The sequence below is a fragment of the Furipterus horrens genome, unplaced genomic scaffold (assembly GCF_987537825.1).
Source record: "Furipterus horrens unplaced genomic scaffold, mFurHor1.1.pri manual_scaffold_9, whole genome shotgun sequence".
NCBI classification, from domain to species: domain Eukaryota; kingdom Metazoa; phylum Chordata; class Mammalia; order Chiroptera; family Furipteridae; genus Furipterus; species Furipterus horrens.
In genome coordinates this window covers 64,172,467-64,194,813 of record NW_028327179.1, presented here as the reverse complement: position 1 = coordinate 64,194,813, position 22,347 = coordinate 64,172,467, and the positions used below count along the sequence as shown (strand labels likewise).

The 22,347-nt window shown below is 39.0% G+C and overlaps 1 protein-coding gene across 1 annotated transcript in view; it reads right to left on the bottom strand.

The window, feature by feature from the left end:
• HECW1 (HECT, C2 and WW domain containing E3 ubiquitin protein ligase 1) overlaps positions 1–22,347 on the bottom strand; it is a 576,869-nt gene that overhangs the window by 160,534 nt on the left and 393,988 nt on the right. The window contains exons 15-16 of the mRNA XM_090287382.1: positions 7,838–7,943; positions 6,833–6,929 (exon numbers count right to left, since the gene is read on the bottom strand). Of these exons, the coding sequence (XP_090143508.1) occupies positions 6,833–6,929; positions 7,838–7,943 (203 nt within the window). The remainder of the gene's footprint in view (positions 1–6,832; positions 6,930–7,837; positions 7,944–22,347) is intronic.

Below are 22,347 nucleotides of genomic sequence, written 5' to 3'. Positions count from 1 at the left end.
TTTATAGTGTCCTTGGAGTTCTCTGTAATTCCACTGGAGTGTGTTGTCATTTTCTCTGAGTTTGTCAAGTTCATTGTGCTTCCTTATAACCTTTCTTTTGAATTCTATGTCTGATAATTTGGTAGCCTCTGTTTCATCTAGAACTCTTTTCTGGGGATTCCTCCTTTCCTTTTGTTGAGGGGTTGTTTCTATGTCTCCCCATTTTAGTTGACTCTTCTTGTTTATTTTTGTTTCTTAGATTTGTCTGCTTTGACTTCTTATCTTCAATGTATGATAATCCATGATAGGAAACCTGTGGGATTCAGTGGTGCAGTCTCTTTGATCTCCCAAGCTCGATGCTCTTGGGATGCCCTTTATGATGATTATTTGGGCTGTCTAGTTGTATATTGGTTTTGGTTGTTGTGTTGCTCTTTGGTTGGACCTTCCCTCTGGCTAGCTGCATTAGAGCCACTCAGCCCACCAACATCTTAAACTCTTTTGTGCAGATGCTGTTAAAACATAAACACACAACCCAGCAAAAAACCCACACCCTCAAAAATATCCCCCACCCAGAATCACACTATCAGCAGCAAATGAGCCTGTATTAATATACATGTAAATAGATTAACACTATTATACTAAAGGAAAAACAGTTAAGAGTTGACTAACTGAAAGAAAGATAATTTTTGAAAGGGTAGGTGGAAGAGTAATGATAATAGTAATTAAGGACAAGAAAATGCAAGACAGTAAGTAAAATTTACATTGTATGTTGATAAAGGGAGGGAAGAAGGCAGAATGAAGTATGAGAGGGTAAGTGTATAGTATTAGGTTTTATACAGAATTCATAGGATATATATTTAGTGGGAGGGGGAACATAAATAAAACAAAACAAAATAAAGAAGAAGAAGAGAAAGAGATGGTAGGGAACAGATTAAAGAAAGAGCTTCCCCCCATACTATGGCCAACCTTTGGCCTATGATTCATATAGGTATGAAGGGAATAAGAGGGAAAAAGGAAAGTAATAAAAAGTTTAAGAGATGTCCAAAGGAAAGGGTAGTGAATTTAAGATGATAGAGGTAGTAGGTACACTAAGAATGAGGAGTGAAAGCCAGGCTAAGAGAGGAAAAACTTTCCAAACTTAAGCTGAAAGAATGGATACTAGTCATAGTAGGAGAGAAGATAGAATTTAAGACTATCTAACAATAAAATGGCACTAAATAGTATCGATCATTAATCTGCTTAAAGATAAGTGGCTTAAATGTTCCAACCAAAAGAAAAAGGGTAGGTGAATAGTTAAGAAAACAAGACCCATCTATATACTGCTTCAAAAGACCCATCTAAGATTGGAAGATGCATTTTATTCTTTTAACTATGTTACCCTAGTTGTTCCTTCTCCTTTCTTCCTCCTCCTCCTCCTTCTTCTTCTTCCAAGATTTTTTTTGTAAATATGCTTTATTGATTATGCTCTTACAGTTGTCCCAATTCCTCTTCCCTTTGTTCCCCTCTACATAGTGACCCTTCTCACTCCAGTTGTTCCCCCCCTTAGTCCATGCACATTGGTTGTGCATATAGTTCTTCTCAACATCTTCCTATCTACTCCACTCCCTCCTACTATGCTTCTTAACTCCTGTACCATCTACCTCCCTTTCCCAACTTTCCCCTCCCTGCTGACCTCCCCCCAAAATGTTCCCCATACCTATAATTCTTTTCCCACTCTCATTGCCTACTTAGTTTGCCTTTGTTTTGGTTCCCTAGCTTCTATTGCGGGTTGTTGTGATACAGTTTTCATTTTAAGGTTCATAGCTTTGATCCTATTTCTCCTAAACAAGTCCCTTTAATATTTCATATAACAGTGGTTTGGATCCGATGAACTCCTTCAGTTTTACTTTGTCCTGGAAGCACTTTCTCTGACCTTCTATTCTGAATGACAGCTTTGCTGGATAGAGTAATCATGCTTGTAGGTTTTTGCTTTTCATTACTTTGAATATTTCTTGCCAATTTATTCTTGCCTGCAGAGTTTCTTTTGAGACATCAGCTGACAGTCTTATTGGGACCCCTTTGTATGTAGTTCTATTCTTCTCTCTTGCTTCTTTTAAGATTCTCTTTATCCTTAATTTTTGACATTTTGATTATAATGTGTCTTGGTGTGGTTCTTCCTGGGTCCAGTTTTTTTTTGGAACTCCATGCTTCCTGTACCTGTAAGTCTTTTTCTTTCCCCAAGTTAAGAAAATTCTACTTAATTTCTTTTTCACATAATTTTTAAATTTCTAGTTCTTCTTCTGGCAACCTTATGATTCAGATGTTGGTCCGCTTATAGCTGTCCCATAGGTTTCTGAGCCTCTCCTCATTTTCCTCACTTGTTGTTTCCTCTTTCTGCACTGGTTGACTGTTTGTTCCTTTCCTATGTTCCGATTTGTTGATTTGATCCCTGGTTTTCTTTTCCTCACCACTAGTTTCATATGTGTTTTTGTTCATTTCATCAGGACTAGCCTTCATTCTTTCCCCTTCTTGTTTAAGATCTGCTGTTAGGTCTGTAAGCATTTTTATAAGCAAAGCTCTGAAGTGTGCCTCAGAAAGATTTCCTATCTGCTGAGCTGTTAGATTATATATTTGCTGGCTGGTCAACTGCGTCACCAGGATCTCTATCATGATCTGTGCAATCCTGATAGTTTTGTGTTTACCTTTGATTCCTGGATGGGGCTGTCACACCTATGCTATAGGGGGGTGTAGCCCTGTGCACTCATCACAACTGAGCAACCCTTGTCACCATGCTGTGGCATTTTCTGTGGGGGTGGGGGTCCAAGATGGATTCTTGCTGTTCTCTCTCCGCTGAGAAACTGGGAGCCTCCTTCTCCATCCTCACTCCATCTGGGCCTCACAGTCCAAGGCAATGGGGGTCTGCCTTCTCCGGCATTGGAGTTGCATGCTGACGGGTCTGGTCTGCAGCCGGAGATGCTCCCCAGGTGCTTCTTGCCTCCCCTTAAATACAGGTGTCTGTACTTATTGCCATCTGGCCACCATCACTGCTGCTGCCACTGCCAGCACAGCTCTACCTCTCTGCCCCGGCTTCACCCCTCCTACCCATCTGGACAAGCACCACTTCTTTATAACTTCAAGCACTGGACTTCCATTTATTTTCTGGAACTTCTGGCTATTTCTGGTTTTGTGGGAGTTGTAGTCCTTCTTAGTTGTGGCGGGAGATAGAACATGTCAGTCTAGGCCTCCATCTTGGCCAGAAGTCTCCTGTTTGTTCATCTCCATGTGCCAGGCAGAGCTGTTGCTTCTGTTCAATCCTTTCCTTTTAACATTTCTTGCAGTACTGGTTTTGTGTTAACAAACTCCTTTATTTTTCTTTCCTATCTGGGAAGCTTCTTATTTCTCTTTCAGTTTTATATGATAGCCTTGCTGGGTAAAGTAGCCTTTGTTCTAGGTCTTTGCTTTTCATCTCCTTGAATATTTCACACCACTCCCTTCTGGCCTAAAATGTTTTGTTGAGAAATCAGATGACAGTCTAATTTGTGCTCCCTTGTATATAACTACCTGCTTTTCTCTTGCAGCTTTTAGGATTATGATTCTCTCCTTGTCATTAAGCCTTGTTATTTTAATTATGATGTGTCTTGGTATAGGCCTCTTTAATTCCAACTTGTTTGAGACTCTATGAGCTTCCTATACCTGTGTATCTTTTTCCTTCCTTAGATTAGGGAGGTTTTCAATCAATATGTTCTTGATCCATTGGTTGCTGGCTACTCCTGGTATTCCTATGATGCAGATATTATTACACTTCATGTTTTCCAAAATGTTTATTAAGCTCTCATTTTTAAAAAGTTATTTTTTCCCTTTGCTTCTCTGCCTGAGTTTTTTTTGTTTTGTTTTTTAATTTTTTTTTACTTACTCTTTGTAATAACTAATGTCATCCTCTACTTCATCTAACCTGATTATTCCTTCCAGTGTATCATTTACTTCAGATATTGCCTCTTTATTTCTGACTGGTCCTTTTTATGGTGTTTATGTTTTTTGTTTTTTTTTCATGCGGTTGACTATCCTTATAATCATTACTCTAAACTATCTGATAAATTGCTTGCCTGCATTTTATCTATTTCTTCTTCTGGAGAATTCTCTTGGTATTTAACTTGGGGTCTGTATCCTTTTCTTCCCATTTTGGCAGATTCTTTGTATTTTCTGCCTTAGTTGGTAAAATGATCAGTGACATAGCCTCAAACTATAATCAACGGTCTAGCTTAAGCACCATAGGGTGTAGCAGAGTAATTTCTGTGGGCAGAGCTAAAGCTTCACCTCAGGCTGATGTCACTTTGAGAGAAGTGATCCTTTTGAGATGGTTTCTGCAGTATGGGAAGTGACTCAGTACAGAAATCTTTGTGGTTGTTCCTTTAGTTCTCTCCCAAGAGCCATCAACCTCAGAATCTCTTCAAGCATCTCTATTACACTCTGTCCTCCCTCTGTTTTATCCCAGGGTAAATAAAATTTTGTGCTTTGGTCCTTTTAAGAGGCTCTCTGAGTCTCCAGTCAACTCTACCTGGCAGACAGAAACCCTGCTGCTTTTCTCAGTTATATATTATCTGGGTTTCATTCCAACTCTGTTACTGTAGGCTGGGGATCTCAGCTTGGGGTTTAGGCCCCATATTTCTCAGGGGGAACCCAATGGTCATTGAAACATTCATTTGGAACTTAAGTTGCTTTCCATAGGAGCACAGCCAGCCCTCTTATGCCTCCTCAAAACTCCCTACCAGTCTCAGTGTGATGAAGTGGTTTCTTCTGTCTGTCCTTGATTGAAGACTTCTCTCCAGCTTGTGTTCACTTAGTTATTCAGGATTATTTCTCTACAACTTAGGTGTAATTCTAGCTTGGTCCTGGGAGGAGGTTAGTGTAGTTTCTTGGATTAGAAAACTTTTCAATTAGTATTAATCCCCTGAAATTCCTTGGAAATTACCTTAAATTATTATACACCATGATAAAATAAAGAAGCTAATGAAGAAATGGCCCATATTGCTTATTATGGAACTTCATTTCGTGGCACAATAATGAAATTTAGGTAGAGTTGAACATCAGTGGAAGTGACACTATACTCATGCTAAAGCTCAACTGTTTATGCTAAAGAACTTTCATTCATTCGAAAAGTAGTGTTTTCTATATTCAAATTAAAGGACCAGGCACAGAGGAGTCAGAATAAGTACAAAGATAAGGCCCTCTCTAAAGAGCTTATAGTGTTGTTGGGAGACATAAGCACATCACAGAATAAAAGAGATAAGGGGAAATATCTTAAAGATACAAAAAGATTGATTAAAGGAATGCAAAAGAAATACTAAAGTCTGCCTTGATCACCAAATATTTACATTTGATTTGAGCTTTTAAAACAGAATAATATGTCCATAGGAGAGAAGCCATTCTATAAAGGGTGAAAGTAGGAAAGGACACAGAATTTTTTGTGGAGGTGGAAAATACCAGAAGGAAAAATGTAGCACAGGGTGGAGAGTTAGGTCAGGGCCAGACTTTGTCAACCATAGAAATTGTGCTTAGAAATCTTTATTTTATGTGCAATAAGAGCAATGGAAGCTTTTTGAGGCACAGGGCTGACAGAATTAGATCTATTCTATAAGGACACAATCCTGGTTTTAGTAAGGTAACAGGAGCTATCTTCCAAGAGGCCCCTTCAAAGTTCAAGGGGGAAATGATGAAGATCCAAATATTGGTCATGGTAGAGAGAAGACAAAAAGAAAGGACTGGAAGTGAAAAGGTGAGGAGGTAAATATTTAGATGGGAGATGAAGACAGAGGAAGGAATTGAGATAACAGGGAATTTGAGGGACGGTGGTTCTAATTTACACCAGTAAAAGCACAAGGAAAGAGGTGTCAATGAAGGTTTGGTGGAGGGGAAAGAATAAACTGATGTATCCTTACAGGATTAATAAGGATTTTAATAGCAAATAAATTATTTTCCAATGTTCATGATTTATTGAGGAATTCATACAAAGTAGAGTTTTACAGTTGTCAGATAGATTCAAAAGACCAGCGAATGGGAGGTGAGAGGTTAGCAGCAGTAACTGAGTGTGTTCTCACCTAGTTTGTCTGATCTTTTACACACATCCCCATTTAAGCATCTCAATGGTGCCTGCTGTGACCCTATTTCAGTAATGAGGAAAGTAAGAGTAGAGATTGAATAAAATTGACTTGATTGCTAATACCTACCTTAGCAAGAATTCAAACGCTATACATATTCAACTTTTGAAATTCTGGATAGTAAACTGAAGGAAAGAGGTGTTTGAGTTTTTGGTGAGAAAGTGGGATTTAAGTTCAGAGAATATTTTCTTTCTTTATCACTTTGTTACTATTCCTTCCAGATGAAATAATTCAGATTTTCAGATACAGTTGTTCAAAAATGACCCTAATAGACAATAGAACATGTATGATACATTTTTAAAAATTGGAGCACATATGCTTTTCTTGCTTATTTATTTTGAATATGGTCATCATATATGGTTTCTCATTAAATAATTATATTACAAAAATAAAAATTTATGTGGTTCTTTACATAAATAATTTTTAATTAAAAGCATTTTTCTCCATTTCTGTGCTTCTTTCCAAACCAATGGAAATCATTTTAGCATCACATGTGTAATATGTGACAACAATATGACTATTGCCGATTGTGACACTTCTAAGAACATTAGAAGTCCCTGATCCTCTCATTTTGAGTATTCAAATCATAATTTAAATGCATGGATAAAAAGCATCACAAGCTTCTGCTCTTGTGATGAGCTTCTCCATAAAGGTGTTGTGTCACTTGGAAAAATAGCTGGGAAGATCTACGGTTATAGGAGTGAGGGACAAGCTCCTACCTGAGTGTGTGGTTTCTTGCCAAGCTTGGCTGACGCTCTTGAAGCATTTCAAAAATGTTTGGCTGGCGAAGAAATGCCACAATCTTGTCATTATATGCTGTAATAGACAAAAGTGCAGAGTTGTGGTTGGATCTGGAGACCACAGATGATTTCTCTGATGATTGGGAGATAGCTGTTTAATACCAAAATTAATTTAAAAATTTGAAGGACAGACAAAATGACTGGAAGAGAAGGTAGCATACTCATCAAAGCATGTAAGCTCTTGAGGGTGTTTTTTGTGATATAATAGCATTATTATTTTTAAACCACATCAAAAGTCAACTAGATCCAAGTTAATCACCTTCATATCCCAGCATCTTAACTACTTGTTTACTCATTCCTATCTGAGGGGCATTCTGCTCTTATATAGCTTCTCTTGGTCATTTGCCATAATTATTATAACAAAAAATTATGAGTTCAAAAAAATTTCTTTGAGCACTTTTCCCTTATGACTCATGGCCATGATTGATTTCCCAGTAGGGACAATAGAACTCTTTAAATCCATTCACACTCTTTCAACTCACTTCCCTAGATAAAGTGGCATGTGTTTTGAAAGAGGCAGCTGAGTTTAGATATGAAGACTATGTCAACTTATCTCCATAAACACAAAGGAAAGAGCTTTAAATTAAAAAATGTTATCTAACAGCAACTAAATTCATCGCCTAATTAAATTATGCTTCCCTGGACTTAGCTAACAAATTCCTGAGTGGAGTAAAGAAGGGAAATGTGGGTCTGAAAGATAGTGGAGAAGAGAGAGTTCAGAGATAATAGGGGACAAAGCAAGGAGGAAGGGAAAATAAGAAGAGGTTAAAAGGAGTGGAGAATGGGAGTGAATGCTAGAGGAGGAGACTATACCATTAAAGAAGAGGAAAAAACCCTACATAATCCTCAATATTAAATAATTCACAATAAGAAAAACAAGATTAATTATTGGGTATCCAGAGGTTCAAAAAGCACAATACATACCTAGTGGCAATGAATCATGTTGATGCTGGGTTCGAATAGCAGCTACTAGGTTGTGTCCTGGCCTGGCCAATAAAGACCCTCCTCTGTTTCTAGAGACTTCTGAAGCCTAATATAAAAATAAAATTGTTAGCATTGGAAATTTCATCAATTTCAGATGGTCTTTTAATACCAATTTTTCAATATGATGAATAAAAGATTCTGACATCACCTAAGATAAAAAGCAATGAAGTAATAATCCTCAAAGTGATGAAAAGTAAGCATGTTTTTGAAATATGGCTGAGTGATTGATGTACTGTATTGTGGTTTTTAAGAAAGTAATTGTGTCAAATGCTGAATGTTAATCAAATTAATGCACTGAATAGGTGATGTCAGCATCATGGTAGAGTGAAAAGATTTATTTAAGTTATAAAAAGTTAAACAACTATAATTCAACAAAATAAGTCCTGTTTAACACACAGAAATGCCTGAGAGATTCACACACTGAAACATCTGAAGGTGGATGTATTGAAATGAGTAGAGCATGTGGGATGGGGCAAAGAACAAAGAGAGGGTCCTTGGCTGTTGCAGTAGCCATGAAGCAGTTGAGTTTATCTCTCTCATGGAGGAGCAGAAACTATTCTGACCTGAGTAGCGAGCATCCATTGCAACAAAACCCAGTGACAAGAGCAAAGATGTGACACATCAGCATGGCTGTCATGGACTAGTGGTAGCCATTACTTGAAAGAAGGCAAACAACAAACTTGTAAACCCACCTCTCCTTGTCCTCCCCTAACCCCCACTTTTGGTGAAACCTGGAAGAATCCCAAAGAAGCAGTAGAGATGCTTTGAATATCACAGCATGATTGGCAGCTTCTGGCTACAAGGAGACAACACCAAGAACTAAGGCATGGCAGGGACTGTGCCCTGAGACTGAAATGACCTGGACACAGAGGGGATGCTCACTAACTTGGGGAATAAGATGCAGTTCCACAACCAAGGTGAAGCCACCCCCAAAGATCCTAGAGGTGCCACTAGATAAGAAAAAAAATTGACACTATATCATCATCTACTGGGGAACAAACAAACAAAATTTCTACATATGAACTTGATGAATTCTTAAAAGCAAAACACTACTTTAAAAAGAAAAGAATTCATTATTTCAAATGCCCAAGCAGAAAGCAAAATACCAAGTACGATGATTAAGCATAACAAGGTAGCTCAGAAAGAAAGTAAAAAGTCTCCAGAAACCAAACTGAAAATCACCGAAGACTGTGACTTAAATGACACAAAATCCAATATCGTAGTTATGGAAAAGCTCAAGAAGTTACAAGAAAACTCCAAAAAGCAGCTAATGTTCTTAGAAATAACATAAGCGAACAAAAAAGAGTGCTTTAACAGATAACCAAACAAATTCAGGAGCTGCAAAACTCAATAAATGAGATGAAGTCTACATTAGAAAAAAATTGAAAACAAAGCATACCAGATGAAAGACAGAATTAGTAAGCTCTAAGATGAAAATTTTGAAATAGCTCAAGTGGAAAATAAAGGGAAATGACATTTTTAAAAGATGAAAGAACTCTACCACACTATCTTATTCCAGAAGAAAGCGCAACATCAGAACAATGTGTATACAACAAGAAGAGATGTTTTCTTTTGCTGAGAAGAAACTCTTTAGTTTGGTGTAGTCCCATTTGTTTATCTTCTCCTTTATTTCCCTTGCCCTAGGAGATATATTAGTGAAAATATTGCTATGTGAGATATCTGGAATTTTACTGCTTATGTTTTTCTCTGGGACTTTTATGGTGTCACAGCTTACATTTAAGTCTTTTATCCACCTTGAGTTTATTCTGGTGTATGGTGTATGATGGTGGTGTAGTTTCATTTTTTTGCATGTTCCTGTCCAGTTCTTCTAACACCATTTGCTGAAGAGGCTATTTTTACTCTATTTTATGTTCCTTTCACCTTCGTCAAATATTAATTGACCGTAGAGACCATGGTTTATTTCTGGGCTATCTATTCTGTTTTGATTTATATGTCTGTTCTTATGCCAGTACCAGACTGTTTTTATTGCAGTGGCCCTATAGTATAGTTAATATCAAGTATTGTGATTCCTTCTCCTGTGTTCTTCTTTCTCAAGATTGCCGAGGCATCAGCAAGATGAAAAGGGAACCAAATGTATGGAAGAACATATTTGCCAATGATACCTCAGACAGGGGTTTGATCTCCAAAACATATAAAAATTTCTATGACTCAACATCAAGACAACAGATAATCCAATTAAAAATGGGCAAAGAACCTGAACAGACACTTCTCCAAGGACGACACACAGAGGGCCCATATGCACATGAAAGAATGCTTAACATCATTAGCCATCACAGAGATACAAATTAAAACCACAATGAGATACCACCTCACATCAGTCAGAATAGCCATCATAAACAAATCAATAAACAACAAATGCTGGCAAGGATGTAAAGAGAAGGGAACCCTAGTGCACTGTTGGTGGGAATGCAGACTGGTGCAGTAACTAAGAAAACAATATGGAATTTCTTCAAAAAAACAAAAATGGAACTGCCTTTTGATCCTGAAGAACCCTGAAACACCAGTTCAAAATAACCTATGCACCCTTATGTTCATAGCAGCACTACTTACAACCAAGTGCTGGAAACAGCATAAGTGCCCATCAGTAGATGCATGGATCAAAAAACTGTTACACTTACACAGCAGAAAGAAAGAAGGAACTTATACCTTTTGCAACAACATGGATAAAATTATGCTTAGTGAAATAAGCCAGGCAGCAAAAGAAAAATACCATAGAATCTCACCTAATACTGGAAACTAATGAAAAGAACAAACTAATGAGTAAAACAGAACCAGAGTCATGTAAACTAGGAACAGACTGACAGTGACCAAAGAGAGGGAGGGAAGGGGAAAAGGAGGGAAAGAAAAGGAAGGATCTAGTTAATGAACTAGAATGAGTGACCCATGGACATGGACAACAGGGTGGGGATTGACTGTGTGTGGGTGGACAGTGTAGGCGAGAGCAATGGGGAAATGATGGAACAAATTGTAATAGAAAATAAATAAAAAGAACTAAAAATAAATTTAAAAAAAGAAGAAGAAAAAATGAAGAAGAGAACAGGAAGCCTATTCAAACAAATTAATAATGAGAACTTCTGAAACCTATGAAGAGTTGGAACATCAAATTTAAAAAGCTAACAGAACACCTAATTATTTCAATAAATAATACCTCTTTCAAGATGCTTTATATTGACAATGTCAAAAGTTAATGACAATGAATGAATCCTCAAGTCTACCACAGAAAAAAAGACTGTAACCTATAAAAGGAAACCCGATTGGATTATCATCAGATTTTTCAGCATAAGCCTTACCAGTGAGGAGAGAATGGAATGAAATATTCAAAATATTGAATATTGAGAACCTCCCAGCTAAGAATAGTATATCCAGCAAAGTTACCATTCATATCTGAAGGGGAAATAAAGGCTATCCCATGCCAAAACAGCAGCAGTAACAACAAAAGCTGGGGAAAGTTACTGCCGCAAGACATGCACTACAATAAATGTTGAACAGATCTCTTCTGTCTGAAACAAAGACAATACTATACAAAACTTTTAGTAAGATGAAAAAGACAGAAGTAGCTTTGCTTCAGAACAGGGTTTAAACACTTAGTTATATCATAAAAGTTAAAGGGAAAATAATTAAGTGTTTATACCCTATTCTGAAGCAGAGCTACTTCTGTCAGTGTGTTTGTTTCAGACAGAAGAGATCCTTTCAACATTTATTGTTGGGAAGCATTTTATCTGCCCTTGCATTCTAAATGATAGCTTTGCTGTATAGAGTAATCTTGGTTGTAGGTCCTTAATTTTCCTCACTTTGAATACTCCTTGCCAGTCCCGTCTTGCCTGCAAAGTTTCTTTTGAGAAATCAGCTGATAGCCTCACAGAACCCCCTTTGTAGGTAACTCTCTCATTTCCTCTTGCTGCTTTTAAGATTCTCTATCTTTAACCTTTGCATTTTAATTATGATGTGTCTTGGTGTGGTCCTTTTTGGGTCTGGCTCATTTGGGACTCTCTGCTTCCTGGACATGTATGTCTATTTCCTTCACAAAATTTGGGAAGTTTTCCTTCATTATTGTTTCACATAAGTTTTCAGTTTCTTGCTCTTTCTTTTCTCCTTCTGGCATCCCTATGATTTGGATGTTGGCATGTTTAAAGTTGTCCTAGAGGTTTATAAACCCCTCCTCATATTTTTTTTCCATTTCTTGTTTCCTCATTCTGTACTGGTTGATTGTTTATTTCTTATGTTCGAAATCATTGATTTGAACCCCAGTTTCCTTCCTTTCACTGTTGGTTTTCTGTGGTTTTTCCTTTGTTTCATTTAGCATAGCCTTCACTTCTTCCCTTATGATTTTCCATACTCAAGCATATCTGTCAAGTCTGTCAGCATCTTTATCACCAGTATTTTGAACTCTTCATCTGTTAGGTTGGCTATCTCCTCATCTGTTAGGGTAGCTATCTCCTAGTCACTTAGTTCTATTACTGGAACCTTGATTTGTTCCCTCTTTCGGGCCATACTTCTCTGTCTTCTCAAGTTGATGGGCTCCTGTGTTTGCCTCTGTGACTTAGATGGAGTTTTTGCACCTATTATGTTGTAGGGTGTGGAGCCTTTGGTATTTGTCAGTGCTGAGCGACTCATTTCACCATGTTGTGGTGCTCTATGTGGGGGAGGGGTCTGAGAGGAAACAATACCACATTCTCAATACTCGTCAGTCCTCCAGGCACCTCTCCCACTTCCTACATGGGACTGGTGCCCTCTAGTCATTGCCCCAACCATGGTTCCAAGAGTGGGTGGGTCTTCAGACAATCTAGGACGTTGGGGGCCTTCCAAGCAAGTGGACTCTGCTAAGACATCAGCAGTCTCCTACTCCATTCCAACCCCCACTGGATTTCACAGTCAGAAGCAATGAGTACTCCTTTCCCCTGGTGCTGGAGCCATGAGCCGTGTGGCCTGGTCTGGTGCTGGGAGAGCTCCCCAGGTTTCCTTTCCCACTTTAATGTGTTACTTTGCTTTCTGCTGGCTGGCCACAGCTGCTGCCAACACACCTCTTCCTCTCCATCCCAGCCCCTCCCCTTCCTGTCTGGGTGAGTATTCTCTACATCTTCATTTGTTGGACTTTCATGCAGCTTGATCCTCTGGAACCTCTGGCTGTCTCCAGTTTTGAGGCAGCTGCATTCCTTCTTAGTTGTGGAGGGAGATGCAGTGTGTCTACCTATGCCTCATATTGGCTGGAAGTTTTCTTACTTTTGTTTTAAATTCTATCTTCTCTCTTACTATGACTAGTATCCACTCCACACTCATACTATGTACCCCCTCACCAGCCTCTCAAAACCATTTTTCGTGTCATTAGTAATCTCACATTATTTTTCACCATTCATAAAATACACTTATTCTCTCTCCACCTTGATCAATCTTTGCGCATTGGTTGTGATATGGTGATAATTGTGACATTATTGAAATTATATTCATAGATCTTCACTGTTTCAGTATTTGAAATCTCAAATCCTATAGTCGCCCCTCTTCTAATCCATTAATGCCTTTCTCCAGCCCCTTTCTTCTTTCAGCATAAATTTGAAATTTTTCCCTTAGCCTGACTTTCATTCCTCATTCTTAGTATACCTACCCCATCTGTCACCTCAAATTCACTTCTCTTTCCTTAGGACATCTCTTAAGCTTTTGTTTATTTTTTTCCTTCTTATTCCCATCCCATCTATATCAATCATAGCCCACAGGTTGGCCATAGTACTGAGGAGAAACTTTTTCTCTAATTTGTTTCCTATATTTTCTTCCTCTTCTTCATGTTTATTTTTTTGATTTATGTTTGCTCTTGCACTAAATACATATTCTATAAAGTCTGTTTAAATCTAATACTATACTCTTCCCCTCTCTTACTTCATTCTGTCTTCTCCCTCCACCCTTTTAAAACATACAGTGTAAATTTAACTTACTGTCTCTTCTTGCCTTGTCCCTACTAGCTACAATTATTGCTCCCCCCAAAGTCATTTTTCTTTAAGTTAGTCAATTCGTACCTGTTTCTCCTTTAGCATAATAGTCTTAATATCTTTACATCTCTATTGCTGTTGATAACGTGATAGTGGGTGGGAGATATTTTTTGTGTGTGGGTTTATTGCCTGGATTGTGTGTTTATATTTAACAGTACCTCTACAAAAAGTTCAAGAGGTGGTGAGCAGAATGACTCTCAATCAGCTGGCTAGAGGGAAGGTCCCAAAAAGAGCAACACAACAACATCCCAAAAGAAATACAACCAGAATTTCTGTCCAAGATGGAGGCCTAGACTGACACACTCTGCCTCCCTCCACAACTAAGAAGGAATACAACAACAACAAAAAAACAGAAATAACCAGAAGTCCCAGGAAATATAGCTACATGCAAGTCAAAAATATGAAGTTATAAGGAAGTGGTGATCATCCAGATTGGTAGGAGGGGCAAAGCCGGGGTAGAGAGGTCAAGCTATGCTGGTGGTGGCAGCTGTGGTGATGTTGGCCAGACAGTAGTAAGCACAGACACCTGTATTCAAGGGGAGGTGAGAAGCACCTGAGGAGCACCCCTGGCTGCAGACCAAACCCATTAGCTTGTGATTCCAATGCCAGGGAATGTAGGTCCCCATTGCCTAAGACTTTGAGGGCCAGAAGGGATGGGGATGAAGGAGGAGGTACCTTGTCACTCAATGGAGAGTGAACGGCAGGAATCCATCTTGGACCCCCGCCCCCACACAAAATGCCACAGCGTGGTGATAAGGGTCACCTGGTAGTGACGAGTGCTTGGGGGCTCCACACCCTATAGCATAGGAGGTGTGACAGCCCCGCCCAGGAATCAAAGGTAAACACAAAACTATCAGGATTACACAGATCATGATAGAGATCCCAGTGATGCAGCTGAGCAGCCAGCAAATATCTAATCTAATGGATCAGCAGATAGGAAATCTTTCTGAGGCACAGCTCAGAGCTTTGGTTATATGAATGCTTACAGACTTAACAGCAGATCTTAAACAAGACAGGAAAGGAATGAAGGCTAGTTCTGCTGAAATGAACAAAAACACATGAAACTAGTGGTGAGGGCAAGAAAACCAGGGATCAAATCAACAAATCAGAACATAGGGAAGAAACAAACAGTCAACCAGTGTAGAAAGAGGAAACAACAAGTGAAGAAAATGAGGAGAGGCTCAGAAACCCGTGGGACAGCTATAAGCAGGCCAATATCTGAATCATAGGGTTGCCAGAAGACGAAGAAGAAATAGAAATTTAAAAATTATGTGAAAAAATAATGAAGAAGAACTTCCCTAACTTGGGGAAGGAAATAGACTTACAGGTCCAGGAAGCACAGAGAGTTCCAGAAAACTGGACCCAGGGAGAGACACACCAAGACACATTATAATCAAAATGTCAAAAATTAAGGATAAAGAGAGAATCTTAAAATCAGCAAGAGAGAAGAAGAGAATTACATACAAAGGGTTCCCAATAAGACTATCAGCTGATGTCTCAAAAGAAACTCTGCTGGCAAGAAGGGACTGGCCAGAAATATTCAAAGTAATGAAAGCAAAAACCTACAACCATGATTACTCTATCCAATGAAGCTGTCATTCAGAATAGAAGGTCAGAGATAGTGCTTCCATGACAAAGTAAAACTGAAGGAGTTCATCAGATCCAAACCACTGTTATATGAAATATTAAAGAGACTTGTTTAGGAGAAAGAGGATCAAAGCTATGAACATTAAAATGAAAACTGTATCACAACAACCAACCGCTAAAGCTAGGGAATCGAAACAAAAGCAAACTAAGTAGGCAACGAGAGTGGGAAAAGAATTATTGGTGTGGGGAATATATTGGGAGGAGGTCAGCAGGGAGGAGAAAGTGGGGAAAGGGAGGTAGATGGTACAGGAATTAAGAAGCATAGTAGGAAAGAGTGGAGTAGACAGGAAGATGTTGAGAAGAACTATATGCACAACCAGTGGGTATGGACTAAGGGGTAGGGGAACAATTGGAGGGAGTGGGGTCACTGGGTGGAGGGAACCAAAAGGAAAAAAAATTGGGACAACTGTAACAGCATAATCAATAAAGCATATTTTTTTTGAAAAAAAAAATACACCAAGCAACCAAAATAAACAGTATAAAGTGCATCCAAAGAGCATCAAGATTAGGAGATCAAAGATACTGCATCACTAAATCTCACAGGACTCCTACCACAGAAGGTCACGCCATGAAGGAAGGGAATCAAAGCAGACCAATCTAAGAAACAAACACAAACAAGAAAAGTCACCTAAAACAGGGAGACAAAGAAACAACACCTCAATGAAAAGAAAGAAGGAATCCCCAGAAAGAGTGCTACACAAAACAGACAAGCAAACTATCAGACATGAAATTCAAAATAATGATATGAAAGAAGCTCAAAGAACTCAACAAACTCAGTGAAAACTACAATGAACTCCAGGTGAGTTACAGAGAAATCCAGGGAAACTACAATGAACTTACTTTGAAGTTTACCACCATTAAAAATGATGTAGAAACGATCAATAAGAGACAGGAGGAAATAAAAAATATAATTTCTGAACTGAAGAACACAGTAGAAGGAATGAAATAAGGGCTAGATGAAGCAGAGGATTAGATCAGCGAGCTGAATGACAATGTAGGACAACATTACCAGACTGTGCAACAAAATGAAAAAAGACTGAAAAAAAATGAAGAGGGTTTAAGAGAACTTTAGAATGATGTGCATCATAATAATGTCTGTATCATAGGGATACCAGAAGATGAAGAAAGGGAGCAATAGTTAGAAAGCTTGATTGAAAAAGTAATGACAGAAAATTTCCCTGACTTGAGGAGAAAGAGTCATTCAAGTCCAAGAAGCACAGAAGGTTCCAATGAAGATGAACCCAAAGAGGCCTACTCCAAGGCACATCGTAATGGCAACTTTCAAAGACAGAGAGAATCCTAAAGGCAGTAAGAAAGAAAAAGCAAGTAACATACAAGGCAGCACTGAAAGGCTATCAGTGGATTTCTCAACAGAAACACCACAGCCAGAAGGGAATGGCAAAAAAAAAAAAAAAAAAAATTTAAACAATGAGAAACAAAGGCCTGCAACCAAGATTACTCTACCCAGCAAGGTTCTCTTTCAAAATGGAAGAAAAAATAAGGGGTTTCACAGACAAAAGAAGAGAGAAAAAATACATCTCCACCAAACCAGCATTGCAAGAGATGGTAAGGGGACTGCTTTAAGAAGAAATATAATAAAAGAGAGAGAGAGGGGAACAAAGAAGTACCTATCAATAATAACTTTGATTGTAAATGGATTAATTGTACCAATAAAAAGGCATAAGGTAGCTCAATGGTTAAGAAAACACGACCCACATATATGCTGTCTACAAGAGACCCATCTCAGAACAAAAGGTCTAACAGATTGCAAGTGAAGGACGGGAAAAAATAGTTCAAGAAAATGGACATAAAAACAAGCTGGGGTAGCAATATTTATAACAGACAAAGTAGATTTTACAACAAAGACCATAAAAGGAGACAAAGAAGGATATTTCATAATACTTAAGGAAACAACCCATGAAGAAGATATAACCCTGGTAAACATATTTAGACCCAACACAGTAGCACCCAAATATATAAGAAAATCTTGGATAATTTCAAGAAGGTTATTGACAACAACACACTCAGAGTAGGGGATTTTAACACCTCATTATCAACAATGGACAGGTCTTCCAAGCAAATAAACATCAATTATATTGAGACATTGAACAACACTCTAGATCAAATTGATATATATAGAAACTTTGACCCCAGAGAAGCAAAATGTACATTCTTTTCAAGTGCACATGGAATATTTTCAAAGATAGACCACATGGTAGGACACAAAACAAGCCTCAACAAATTCAAGAAAATTGAAATTATATCAAGCATTTTCTCAGACCACAAAGGTTTGAAACTGGAACCAATCTCAAGGAAAAACTCAAAACCTTCAAATTCATGTAGAATGAATAAGATGCTATTAAATAAAAATGTTAACAACAAAATTAACAAATAAATCAAAAAGTTTCTGGAAACAAATGACAATGAATATACAACAGCCCAAAACTTATGGGACACAGTGAAGGCAGTCTTTAGAGGGAAGACCATAACAATACAGGCCTACATAAAAAAGATAGAAGAATCTCAAATAAAAAGTCTATCTCAACAACTACAAGAACTTGAGAAACAACAACAAACAATACCCAGAGCAAGTAAAAGAAAAGAAATAAGATCAGAGGACTTCCAGCCAAGATGGAGGCTTAGATGGACGCGCTAGGTCTCCCTCTACAACTAGAGAGGAATACAACTACTTCAAAACAAAGGATAACTAGAAATTCCAGAAAATAAAACTACACGGAAGCCCAACATATGAAGTTATAAACCAGCGGCGCCCTTTGGGCAGGTAAGGGGAGCGAAAGGGGGCGGTGCTGTTTGGGGTCGCACCTGGGACAGCGGCGGGGAGAACAACCCCGGCTGCAGTCGAACCCCCGGCAGCTCGCGACCCCAAAACTGGGGAAAGCAGACACCACATTGCCTTGAACAGTGAGGCCCAGTGGGGCGGGAGGATGGATCCCGGTCTCCTAGCGGAATAACTGTGTGAATCCATCTTGGACGCCCGCCCCCAAAGAAAGCACCACAGAGCTGCGAAATAGGTCGCGGACAGGCACCGGTCGCTGGATTGTGACGACAAAGCACCACAGCACAACAAGAAAGGCTGCCGAACGGCGCCGGTCGCTGGTTCATTACGAGTACACAGGCACTGCCCCCTACAGCCGGCCCAAGGAAACAAAACGCATCTGTCAAAATGAGGCAGACAACTATAGAAATCCCGGTGGCACAGCTCACCAGGCAACAGATGGAGAACCTGACATATGAACAGATAAGAAACCTGTCAGATGCTCAGTTCTGGGCCATTGTTATCAGGTGGCTTACAGAATTCACAAAAGAGCAGGAAAAAGATGAGAAAGAAGCGAAAAACACTCATAACGAAAGGAACAAAACCACATACGAGACAGATGGTGAGGAAAAAAAATCCAGAGTTCATTTCAACAAACTGGAATATGGAGAAGGAACAAGCAGTCAACCAATGCAGCTAGAGGAAATGGGAAGCAACGATGAGAGGATCAGAAACCTCTGGGACAGCTATAAAAGGCCCAACATAAGAATCATTGGTTTGCCAGAGAGCGAGGAAGATGAACTAGAACTTGAAAAATTGAGTGAAAATATAATAAAGGAGAACTTCCCAGACTTGGGGAAGGAAATAGACTTACAGGTCCAGGAAGCACAGAGAGTTCCAAAAAAACTGGACCCAGGGAGAACCACTCCAAGAAACATTATAATCAAAATGTCAAAAATTAAAGATAAAGAGAGAATCTTAAAAGCAGCAAGAGAGAAGAAAAGAATTATGTACAAAGGGGTCCCAATTAGACTATCAGCTGACTTCTCAAGGGAGACCCTGCAGGCAAGAAGGGACTGGCAAGAAATATTCAAAGTAATGAAAATCCAAAACCTACAACCACGAATACTCTATCCAGCGAAATTGTCATTCAGAATAGAAGGACAGAGAAAGTGTTTCCAGGACAAAATAAAACTGAAAGAGTTCATTAGATCCAAACCACTGTTATATGAGATGTTAAAGGGACTGGTTCAGAAAAAGGAGGATCAAGACAATGAAATCTAAAATGAAAACTGCATCACAAGAAACAACAGAAGCTAGGGAATTGAAACAAAGGCAAACTAAACAGGCAATGAGAGTGGAAAAAGAACTATAGGTACGGGGAACATATTGGGGGGAGGTCAACAGGGAGGGGGAATGGGGAGAGGGAGGGAGATGATATAGGAATTAAGGATCATGGTAGGAGGGAATGGAATAGACAGAGAGAGGTTGAGAAGAACTGTATGCACAACTAATGGACATGATCTAAAAGGGGGGGACAACTGGAGGGAGGGGGGTCACCGGGTGGAGGGGAGCAGAGGGAAGAGAAACTGGCACAAATGTAATATTATAATCAATAAAACACATTAAAAAAAAGAAATAAGATCAGAGAAGAACTAAATGACATAGAGACTAAACAGACAATTCAAATAATCATTAAAACCTTAGCTGGTTCTTGAAAAGATAAACAAAATCAACAAACCTTTAACTAGATTCATCAAGAAAAAAAGAGAGAGGGCACAAATAAACAAATCAGAAACTGAAGAGGATAAATGACAAATTATAACACAAATACAAAATATTGTAAGAAATTACTATGAATAGCTGTATGAGAAGAAAACTGACAACCTGGATGAAATGGACAAATTTCTGGAAACTTAAAATCTTCCAAAATTGAATCAAGAAGAAGCAGAAAGCTGAATAGACCAATAACATCTAGTGAAATTAAAGCAGAAATAAAAAACTTCCTGGCACACAAAAGCCCTGAACTGGATGAAATCACAGGAATTTTTATCGAACATTAAAAGCAGAACTATCTCCTATCCTTCTCAAAGTATTCTAAAAAATCCAAGAAGAGGAAAGACCCCCAAACTCTATTTATGAGGCCAGGATTATCCTAAATACAAAAAACCAGCCAAGACACATCAAAGAAAGAAAACTACAGGACAATAAGGCTGATGAACATAGGTGCCAAAATACTCAACAAAATATTGACAAACCAGATTACACTTCACATTAAAAAGAGCATACACCATGATCAAATGGGATTCATCCCTGGAATGCGAGGTTGGTTTAATATTTGCAAATCAATAAATATAATGCACCACATAAACAAAATGAAAGACAAAAATTACATGATTGTATCATAGATGTTGAAAAACGATTTGATAAAGCACAAACCCATTCATGATGAAAACACTCAGAAAAGTGGGAATAGAGGTAGCATACCTCAATTAAGAAAGGCCATATATAAAAAATCTGCAGCCAACATCATATTGAATGCGCAAAAAATGAAAGCATTCCCCCTAAGATAAGGAACAAGACAAGAATATCCACGCTTCACTTCTATACAACATAGTTTTGGAAGTTCTAGCCAGAAAAATCAGACAAGAAAAAGAAATAAAAGGCATCTAAATTGGAATAAAGGAAGTAAAACTGTCATTATTTGCAGATGACATGAAAGTGTACATAAAAGACCCTATAGACTCAATCAAGCAACTACTCGACCTAATAAGTGTATTTGGAATTATAGCAGTTTACAAATACAATATTTAAAAATTAAAGGCATTCAGTACATCAACAATAAAATATCAGAGATAGAAACTAGAAAAAAAAAACACTATAACAAGAAGAAAAATAAAGTACTTAGAATACACTTAACCAAGAGCATAAAATAACTGTACTTGGAAAACTAGAGAACACTGAAAAATGAAATTAAGGAAGATCCAAATAAAATAGAGGCATATACCATGTTAATGGATAGGAAGAATCAATATGATTAAAATGTCCATACTACTCAAATCAATCTATAGGTTCAATGCAATTCCTATTAAAATACCAATGGCATATTTTTCAGACCTAGAACAAACAATTCAAAAATTTATATGGGGAGAGAAGATGGTAGAGGAGTGAGGGGAGGCTGTGCTTTCTGGCTCCTGAGACTCATCTGTAGTTTGGACTAATTGCAGACAGAACATCTCAGTGAGCAGCTAGACACTGGCAGGAGTCGAGCCTTGGCACTGCTGGATTAGAGAAAACCATCTGGAAATGACCTGTTTGGTGAGGATAGCGAAGGAAAAAGGGACAAGATGGAATTTCTGACTGGGGTGGCTCCCTGAGCTGTGGCTGGAAGAACACAAAGACTTTTTAGCGACCACAGGCTTCCCCAGAGTGGAATCGGGAGGAGAGCGGATCTTTGCTCACTGGCAGAGCCAGGAGTGGGCCAGGTAGCATCTGGCACTGAAAGACAAGAAACAGCGTACTGCTGTGCATGTGAGAATATGACATTCCTTTATATTTCTCTCTTGTGTACCGCAGAGAGCAGAGGAAAGGTTGGGGGTGACAGGACATTCTTGAGGAGCGCAGGCGCAGAAGTGCGCTTGCCCACTCCCCAACCCTCCCCTTGGGTTGCACAGGTGCACACAGAAAAGTGCCCTCATTCACTGGCCCAGGTGTGTGGGGCCGTGCATCCAGGTGCCCCTCAGACACACCCCAACAGACACAAGATCAGTGCGCCAACGGGTGCAGGGAGGGCTTGCTGGGCATGCAGAAGATGGTGCGCAACACCACTGACCAGCTCCAGTGGGCGCCAGGCCAGGGTTCAGACCACTTGCGGGGGCTCTGCTTATACCCGCCCAGGTGGTTGCGGGAACAGTGGGCGCGCATGGGAACAGTGGGCGGCAGAGACTCACAGATGCTTACTTCCACCGTGCACAAGTGTCTGGGGCCTTGCCCCAAAAAGTGAGAGACCAACTCCTGGGGCGCGGCTC